This window comes from Amblyomma maculatum, chromosome 5 (assembly GCF_055883805.1).
Source record: "Amblyomma maculatum isolate TAMU_Amacu chromosome 5, ASM5588380v1, whole genome shotgun sequence".
Classification (NCBI taxonomy): domain Eukaryota; kingdom Metazoa; phylum Arthropoda; class Arachnida; order Ixodida; family Ixodidae; genus Amblyomma; species Amblyomma maculatum.
Genome location: NC_139348.1, coordinates 121,108,264 through 121,117,740, shown reverse-complemented (window position 1 = coordinate 121,117,740; position 9,477 = coordinate 121,108,264). Strand labels below are relative to the sequence as shown.

The 9,477-nt window shown below is 44.8% G+C and overlaps 1 protein-coding gene across 1 annotated transcript; it reads right to left on the bottom strand.

The window, feature by feature from the left end:
- Positions 1–865: 865 nt before the first annotated feature.
- Positions 866–3,862, bottom strand: LOC146189356 (4-vinylphenol methyltransferase 2-like). Its single transcript, XM_084603248.1, has 3 exons — positions 3,283–3,862; positions 2,462–2,627; positions 866–1,239 (listed from the first exon to the last, which is right to left on the bottom strand). The coding sequence occupies exons 1-3, from the start codon at positions 3,766–3,768 to the stop codon at positions 1,073–1,075; spliced, it is 819 nt and encodes a 272-aa protein (XP_084459374.1). The 5' UTR covers positions 3,769–3,862; the 3' UTR covers positions 866–1,072.
- Positions 3,863–9,477: the final 5,615 nt, after the last annotated feature.

The window sequence follows — 9,477 nt, the reverse complement described above, 5'->3', positions numbered from 1 at the left end:
CTAGAGGTCAGGGCAGCATTCGCCACTAACCACTGAGCCTCATTCTACCCGCCGCTTCGCACGAAAAAGCAAAACACCGGACTCTAATTAGCATAACGAGCTTATGTGCGATAATGCATGCAAAACAACAATTGACTTTTCGGTCATACTTTCTTTCAATGCATCACTTACTGTTTTGTACTTCAGCTGTGTGGAAAAATAAAGGCAGAAACTCCTGAATAGCGCCAGCAGACGAGCAGACAGTAAATAAAACAGGCGCAACTGGTTACTAGAAGCAATATATGTTATTTATTGCAACAAGAAGGCAGTAAACAATTGGAAATGAGCGAGAGCATACACAGTTATTAGTCATCAATTGAGAAGTAGGCGCCATTAATTGAGAAATCCGAGTTCTTGTTAGGCCAGAGTCCACGACGATTGGATGACGCAAGTTTAAGCGCACGTGGATACTGAAGAATGAAAAAAAGCTCACGACCAAAGACAGACAGGCGCTGTCTGTCTCCACTCACTAGTCCTGTCTTCGCTCGTGAGCTTTTTTTTTTTTCTCTCTTTGAGTAGGAACCATCATCATCCCCAAACAATGTCTCTGAGATTTTATATCTTACAGAAATCAGATGAGAGGTCTACATCTTGATCAGAGGATAATAAGGGTGGTATTCAAAAATGATTCCCGACGCGCAAGTTGTGAAAATGATCTATAACTGTGACATTTAAGGGCAAAATATTTTACATACATTTCGCTTGCTTCCGTTGTCTGTCACTTGTGCAGTATCTAGCTGCCTCCTTGCTATATAATCATCCGCATGACAATAAACTTATGTCAAGAACACCACGTCAGCTAAATGGTATTTGCCTAGGAGCTGCTTTTAATCGGTATGTCATGCACTTATCTGGGTACATTTCACCCGTCCCATATGCGGGTGCGCATGTAATGCAGTACGTAGATGTCGTAGTTAAGTATAAATGATTCATATATGGGCTCCGCCAAACAGCTATGTTTTGTAGCTGAAAAGCTAGAAGCGACACAGAAAAGTCCGTATTTCAAATACTTCAGACTTCTGGCTGTCATGGCTTAGGAGGCCGACTTGGCATGCAGGACGTAGAAGACCATCTTCGCGTTGAAGCCACTATGCTGCTGACCGGCGGACGCTTGCACCAAGCCCGCCAACTCTGTCTTGGCGTCCTCGATGTCGCATTCGGGGACAGATGGTTCAAACGGTATCACGGTAAATAACGCGTCTGAAATAAACAATAATGACTCGTTAGTGTACTAAATCGAAGGAACCGCAACACACGTGACGTAATATAACCTTACACATTTTGAAGACCTGCTAATATTTTGTTTTATTCAGTGCGTGAGATAACTCATGGGCTCCGACTTCTACCAGCCTTGATCTGGAATACAGCATTACTTGCCCAGGAACAGCGTACTTAAAATTGGTAGTGAAAAACAATTCCCGCATAATACTTGAAACAAAATTGCACTAACTTCAATTCACAGTTTGAAATGGCCGAAACAAAGTTGCTCTATTTGCGCATAAAAAGTGGAATCAAAGATAAGTGCCTCTAATTATGTTTGAGAAAAAAATGTCTTCATTTGGCCCTTTCCATTATCTTGATGCTTGCAGTTTTAAACAGGGGAATTTAGGCTTATGAAACAAATTTCAAAATTGTGTAAGCGCTAAATTCAAACTCGAGACTTCTATGTTGAAGAGACTCTTCGCCGTTATTTTGTGACCAGTGGTGGTGTGGAATAAATCGAGAGGTCAAAGGTCATGATCGGGTGTTGATCTTTGTCTCATACTGGGAAAATCGGTCGAGGATAGCAGCACCCACACTTTGTTTCTGTGCCTTTTCACACAAGTAAAACCCCCGTTTTAGGTGAGAGTTGCACCTATGGGTCACAGTGGTAGACTCTGTGGGTAAAAGTCAATATTATATGGCCCACAGCATCCGCGGGATGAAAAACAATTGGACACACAATACACTGAAAAGAAAGACGCACGCAGACAATAACAATTACGGCAACAATATGTATGGGCAGAATACACCCGTTCTGTAAGTTTTTGGAGCGTATTTTATGCCAATTGGAAGTCATATCGGGATAGTAAAAAACAAAAAGGCAGTGGTTGCAAAATTCTGGATGGTCATAAAGCCAAATGCAAGAATGAATAAGTTCTGATCCCTCACCCATACAATTTCATTATCAGGAGTTTACCTTATCGACATATTGATTACATTCAAGAAAATGTAACTAGTTTGTTCATTTTTTTCTGCATAACTCTCGACGCTACTCCAGATAACAGCGGCATTCCTCCGTGGTCTCTTCCTAGGTGCATAATAGTATTTTAGGTCATGCGCTAAATTAATGTCTAACGTTTCTGAAATGCGAAAAAATTTAAAGCATTACAATGTGTATACTAAGAGAGAAGAACAACGGCAGGTACAGAATTGCTCTCACCAACAAATGGGTTCACGTTGGGAAAAGGCCATCCGCTCTCGAATACATGACACGCAACAGTCTCCATTCCAGCATCAGTGACGAGTTCTCTTATCTCAGACTCAATTTTGTCGAAGTTGTTGCCAAAAATGAATTTATGGCAGTCTGAAAAACAAGGCCTCGGATCCTGAAAAACAAAGAGATTTATATAGATACTTGCGCGAACGTTTGCAGTGGTTGCACAGGGAGGTTCCTCCAGGGACTGCAACTGCCTCATAACAAATTTCAAGATTGCAAGAAAGCTCGGGTGTCGCTTATGTAGGTAGTCAGTACGAATATTTATTGAACTCCATATACGTAACAATTTCTTATACAAGAGTTCTGAAAGAAGTTAGGCGACAAACAGTAAAGAAGTAGACAATTGCTCAATCTTCAGATAGGAATACTATGTCATCTGTAAAAAAATGATAATACAAACGTGTCTCCTTTCTTTATACCAAGAAACAGGCAATGTAGTCCTTTATAAATGCGTTTCCGAGCTTCTATAGCATGATTAGCTTGAAGGTTCTCTTTGTAACCAGTAATTCAGTTCAGCGTAGTTAATTGGTTATTACACTCCGAAACTTCGGTATTTTGAATTTGTTGAGATATCGCACGACTTCAGCTCCCTGTCAAGAAGCTCCACAGAGTGATATGCCTCGCTCAAGTAGAAAATCTTCACCGTTGGTATGAAAGGAAATAATATACTGCTCCAGGGAAGAATCTTTTTTGCAAGACTTTTCAGCACGCGAAAGGGTATTTTGCCTCAACGTTAAAAAACAGTGCACACAATTAGTACTTACCGGAATGATCTGGCACCATCGCTTCGTCAAGTGCATCTGCATCCAAGCATCTGTAAAACAGTTTGAAACGACCGAGAAGATCAGGCACTCTCCTGAACCTGGAGTCAGCAGTTTGCACAGGTCTCTGTAGGCTTTCCGTCCGTCTTTGACAGCGTGGAAATACAGAAACGAGTAAATGCGGTCAAAAGTGCCGCAGTTCGCTATCAGGTCTTCAGTTTCCTGACATCCAAAGTCAAATACATCGAAGATAATATTTTCTTTGCTGTTGTGCTTCCTAGCATACTCAATGAATTCGGGCGACTTGTCAACGCCTAAAACTTTCTTGCAAGGCCAAGATCGAGAAACGAGGTAATCCCTTGTAAATGATCCGTCACCGCAGCCTATGTCCAGGTGTTGATGTTCTTCCTCCGGCGTCTGAAGGAACGCGATTCTGTGCAATGCACAAGCACTCTCTTTGAAGGAATGGAGCTTAAAAGCTGTGTACATTTCTACTCGAGGGGTGAGTTTATAGTGCAAACCTTTACGCTCCTTAAAATCTCTACGTTCTCGATGAGCGCGGACGACTAAGTGTAGAGTACGCACTAGGTCAAACTAGGCAGCGTGGGCGCATGCGCTAAGTCCCATTACTACGCAGCTGTTTTGAATCACGTGGTAAAAAAGCGTTGCCAAGGATGTTTTTAAACTGTAGGCTCTTCGCAATGGTGTCACTAAGAAAGGAAGTTGCTCTTCGGGCTCGACATTTCGCCTTGAAAGCGTTGCCATGCTTTCTTAGATAACTCTGCCAAGCTGCTATTCTCAAATTACCTTTCTTGATATAGCTACTGATAATATATGGTGCTTTTTCTTAGTTCTGCAGCGGCAGCTGTTGCTAACGGGTTAAGTGCCAGCTCAGAGATATCAGCAACACGAGCTTCTTTTTCTGCACACAATATCTCAGAGAAGGTCGATGATATGCGCTACGTGACTGGACTGTAAACAGTCGTTCCAGTCAGACGCTGCTCATCCGGGTTGGCTTAGTTAGTGTTAGATATGAACTATGATGCCAAGGAATGCGGGAAGAGACCGGGAATAACTTCGGTGAGCGATGAAACATATTAAAGAAGGAAAACACCCATAGCTACGTTAAGGTTTCCAAAATAGTTTTTTATCGCATGCTAGATACTAAAAAGAATGTTCAATATTTACACCTCAACGCAAGTGATATAAGCCTGTGTTCGGTTTTATTATGGTGCATTAACGCTTCCGTGTCAGTACTTGGTAAAGCCAGAATGTTGGTTTTATATTTTAAGCTGAAATATTTCATATAAATACTTGTGCAATGAATCAGGACCTCTATAAAAGCTTCGCATTTATATTTTCCCGAGCTAAAATCTAATTAAGTGTAACTGCATTACCGAAAGGTCTAATTAATCCCACTTCTTCACTATACTAGATACTTTCCATCGGAACATTCCGATAGCAGTGTTTTCAACCTAGGGCTGTAGTATGAAATTTGTGCGAGTATACACTATGTGGCTATACCCACTGCGATTACTGTCGATTATCTGGAGATTTAAGCTTGACGTGAAAGCTGCGTGACAATAACTTATCTGTCCCTCTAAGTGTATCACCTCACCACAAATTATGCATGGGTATTATAACAATATTTCTTGTGATGTTCTATAATAAAGAGACAATATATGGCGATGGCATGAGTTTTCAATCGGTGTATTCTAAACAGTTCAAAACAAAGGACAGGTAGCTAGTTTTAACTTGTACTGTTGTTTTGTTTGCTTCAGGCGGTAATATTGTTCATGTTCCGCGTTAGGCAGGTGAGACGTTCCACCCAGAATCCAGAACGTTTCTATTCAATTCCATAAAAGAAGAATTGGTTTGAATATAATAAAACTTGCTTCAGTAGGCTAAGTGCTTATAATTTATCTTTAGCACAACAAAGAAAAATATTCATGCTTATGTTGCATTGCTAGAGAGCTAAATTCTCTCTCCGGAAAAATCTTCATGTACAGGCGAAGCGAGCTAGTCATGCTGATGGGTTGCAAAATATTGGTTTAGTTGTTGGCAAAACGTCTAGAATAGCAATTGGCCCTGGATGATATAGATTGCGATAACCGCTATTATGCTTTTCTTTAATGAATATTTAGAGTGAATTATTTTATTTTACACCTAAAGTAGCTGGCGCTAACATCAGCAGTGCGAGAAGTTTAGAAAGGTTACACTAGCAGTATAGTGTACTAGAACTGGGACGTGTGTCTCCGGCGCGCTGCACTGGATTGCAGTGTCCGTCTTAAGCGTGGAAGGCATAAAGGACGTTGACAGAGGAGTGCTGCCGCTTCACTCGCGGCTAAAAGTAAACAAGCGCAGCGTCTGCTCCTGCACGACGTTTCGTGCGTTGCTTTTTTCGTGTCACGTTATTTCGCACTCGGGGCACGCTGCATTGATAACTGAAGAGCAAGATGGGGAGATGACGTCACAGGTGAGTCTACATGTGCTTGGCAGCGCGCAACAGCAGTCGGCCACTATAAGGAACAGTGCGATCTGTTCCACAGGGAGCCCATCGACGTGGAGTTTATTCATGGAGGGTCAAAAATGGAACGGCTTTTCCACCCGCTATTGTGAAGCAATTATTTATTTATTTATTTATTTAGCTAATCCTAGAGCACAGCACTTTTAGCTCGTGCTAGCACTAAATTTTACTTTACTTATACTACACCCCGCCCTCTTTACCCAGAGCCCATTGGCTGGATGGTGAGCATTGAAAAGAACTAAAGTATTTCAACAGCACTCTTGAATTTCGGAGAGTCAATTCCCCTCGGCTACGCACAGGGCAAATAATTAATTGCCATAAATTTGTTCAGTAAATTAGTAAAATTTGGCCATATTTCAGAGAAAGAGTTACGATATTTGCTTTGAGCTTGATGTTTATATAATAATAACTGAAACAAAGTCGTAATTCCATGGTGAGCACGTGCCCTAGCTAAAACGTTTGGCATTTCTGTAGAGCGATCATATTTTGCAAGCAGCGGAATTGGTTTCCAAACTATCGCTTATTAACCATTCACAGTTATCACACAAGGGACACTGTTCACAGCTGACGACGTGTTATGAATGCTTGTTTAGTATCTGTGTTGTATTTCAGTGCGTGTTGTCCTAATCGGCTGTCCCTGTCTCTAGTGTTATCTTCACACCTGTTTCCTTACTGCGTTGGTTCCCGACAGGTTGATGCCGTTAGAAATCAGTTTTCGGCGTGCAAAAAGAAGAAAGAGATTCAAGAGCTCTTTTTCGAATGCACTCAAATACAGAGAAGCAGCCCTCCGCTCCAAGGATCAACACTCCCTATTGCCCTCCCTCCCTGTGGGGATAGGGATACGGGAATTAATGATAGGAGCTACCTTCATGAAATGGAGAACCGTGGTGAGATGCACAGCCTCACGCAGGCTAAACTTGTGAAGGTTCTATGTGTCTGTGCAACTCTTCTGTCATTGGTTTGGTTTGGTTCGGATGGTTTAACAACTCAACGCGACTTAGGCTATGGAGACGTTGTAGTTGAGGGCTTCGGAAATTTCGACCACCTGCGGTTCTTCAACGTGCAGTGACATCGCGCAGCACACGGGCGCCTTACTTTTCACCTCAATGAAAAAGCGGCCGCCGCGGCCGGAATTCGATCTCGCTCACTTGAACCCAGCAGCCGATCGCCCTAACCACTGCACCATTTTCTCCAGAATCGAGTTGTTCTGGCGCGTGAAGTAATGCAGTGTGAGCTGAAAAGGAAGGCGGAGAGGTGATGCGACTAAAAAAAATGTTGATGTGATGTAAGTATGCGCGATCATTTTGCTTGGCACTCGGCCAGCTGCAAATCCAAGTAAAGCTTGTTCGCAGTAAACCAAACGGGAAAGTCGACAGTTCCGTTCGATACTAGAGGCGAGGGGGGGTCAATTCATTGGCGATCAAGATCATGCTACACCACCTGAGGTTGCAGCGATGAGGAGTATAAGGACAGCATTTTAGAATGCACAGCCCCTAAAAGATACCTACAGCTCTCACGTGTTGAATTCATTGAGGGCATGGAAGCACCCACTCCAGCCAAAAGACAAGTGGCATTTAAGATTAAAAATTAACAAAATAGTTCAGTAGGTTATCTTTACAAAACACAGTGCAACGTTAACCTAATGTTAAAACGACGGCGAATACCGCATTGCAATTTCATTACTTTTGGGTTAAATTTTTAATGCGATAAATTTTAAATGGCACACAAGAAAACCAATCGTTCAAAGAGGACTCGCGGTTCCCGAACTCCAGGTCCGGCGCGAACACACACTGATCTATACACCAACCGCCACATTGTTCGCGCTACCACACATATCAAAGAACACATGGTGCACTGTCTCTGTAGCCCCCCAGTTGGCGCATTGGCTACTGGGCACATGTCCCCATGACTCCAGTCGCTCTCTTGTTGGGAGGACGCCCCAGCGTCTTCGCCACTCGAAGCCTCTAACGATCGGGGGTACTCTACATAACCCCAGAACCCTCCACCTCTTCGCCCTCGTGCTCTACTAGTCATCTGGGCTGAGTTCCGCGCATGCGACCAGCTCGTTGATTCGAGAGGCGGGGGTCTCGCAAAGTGGAGCATCAGAGAACTCTGTATCTAGCAACGATTTCAGGCCCGCAGCGGCTCTGTAAAAGGCCAGAGGCCTCTCTGCTTGCGGGCCTGTGTGGCGGCCTGGGGAAAACACGCGACGAGAAGTGCTCAGAAAATACAATAGTAATGAGCGCCCTAGGTAAGATTCATCCCACACGAGTGTTGCCACAAGTTTTGCACTTAGAGGGCGGGCTACTGTCGCAACACACGGCAGCCCCAGTCCCCCTCGTAATTGGTTGGTTGCACAACTTTTAATTCCATCGGAAATGGGCGTCCTCTTCCCCGCCCCCGGCTCGCGTGCCGGGGAAGACGGGGAGTCGCGCGCCCGCGGATTAGAGGCTGGCAGGTAGCCCTTGGCTTGTTGCGGCCTCTTCCACCAGATGGACGGTGCGGTGCTGGATCGCAGGGTCCGCGCTTCGGAGCAGGGTATTCCAGGCCACTCTACTTATAATATTTTGTGCTATCCCTGGAGATTGTGGGCACTCCCAAATTACCTGGTCGAGGGTCCCTCTCTCCCCACAGTGTTTGCATAGATCATTGTCCCTAAGATCTGGTAGCGCATGAAACGCCCAGACCTGCTTCATGAACACATTAGTTTGAATCCGCCTCCACGCGACAGCTTCTCTATTTTTTAGGCTAACATCTGGCGGGGTACCAGTCTACGTGGTCAGCAAGTGACATATGTGGCGCGCGACGAGCGCGATGCTACCATCCCAAATATAAGTGCCGTTGATGGTTCCTAAGCGGCCTGCTATTCGGCGGGGCATGACTGTGGTGCGGGCAATGTAATAGGCGAAGCCGCACGCACGAGCCTTAAGCAAGTTCACTTTGGTTTCCATGGAGAGGTCAAACTGTGCGGCGCTGCTCAATGCGCTGGTTGTCCTAGAGATGGCCTCGTCCCACACTCGTGGGGACACTCCCCCCCCCCCCCTCCTTTGAGAGGAAATCTAGAACTTTAACACCCTGTACAAAAGGGATGCGTATGGGGAACGAATCAGACCGAACCGAAGAGCTTCGCTCTTGTCCGCGTTTAGATGTGCTCCGCTAAGACGAGCGTAATTCTGAAAAATCCGCAGAAAGCTCCTCATGCTGTCGGCGTCGCGAAGGAAACACGATATGTCATCGGCATACGCCGACACGACAATCGATTCCTTTCCGATCATGGAAAAACCACGAATATTGGGGGTGCTTGAACTCTGCGGAGCAGGTCTCTAAGGCCAGCACGAAAAGTGCGGGAGACAACAGCACCCCTAGCGTACTCCGCGTGTAACTGGAAATGAGGTGGAAGCTGAACCGTTTATAATCACGTTTGCGCTCAAGTCTTCGTATAAGGACACCACTCGGCTAATAAAGCCTGAACGGAAGCCAAAACACTGTAGCCCTGACCACAAATAACAATGATCCACTCTGCCGAAGGCCTTTGCTTGATCGAGTGACGCGAACACACCGTTAAACCCCTTGGCGCGCGCATACGTGAAAACATCACGCGTGAGCGTCAGCGATGCGAAGATGGAGCGTCCTGGTACCACCCATGACTGGAAGGGGCTAACGAGGTCCGG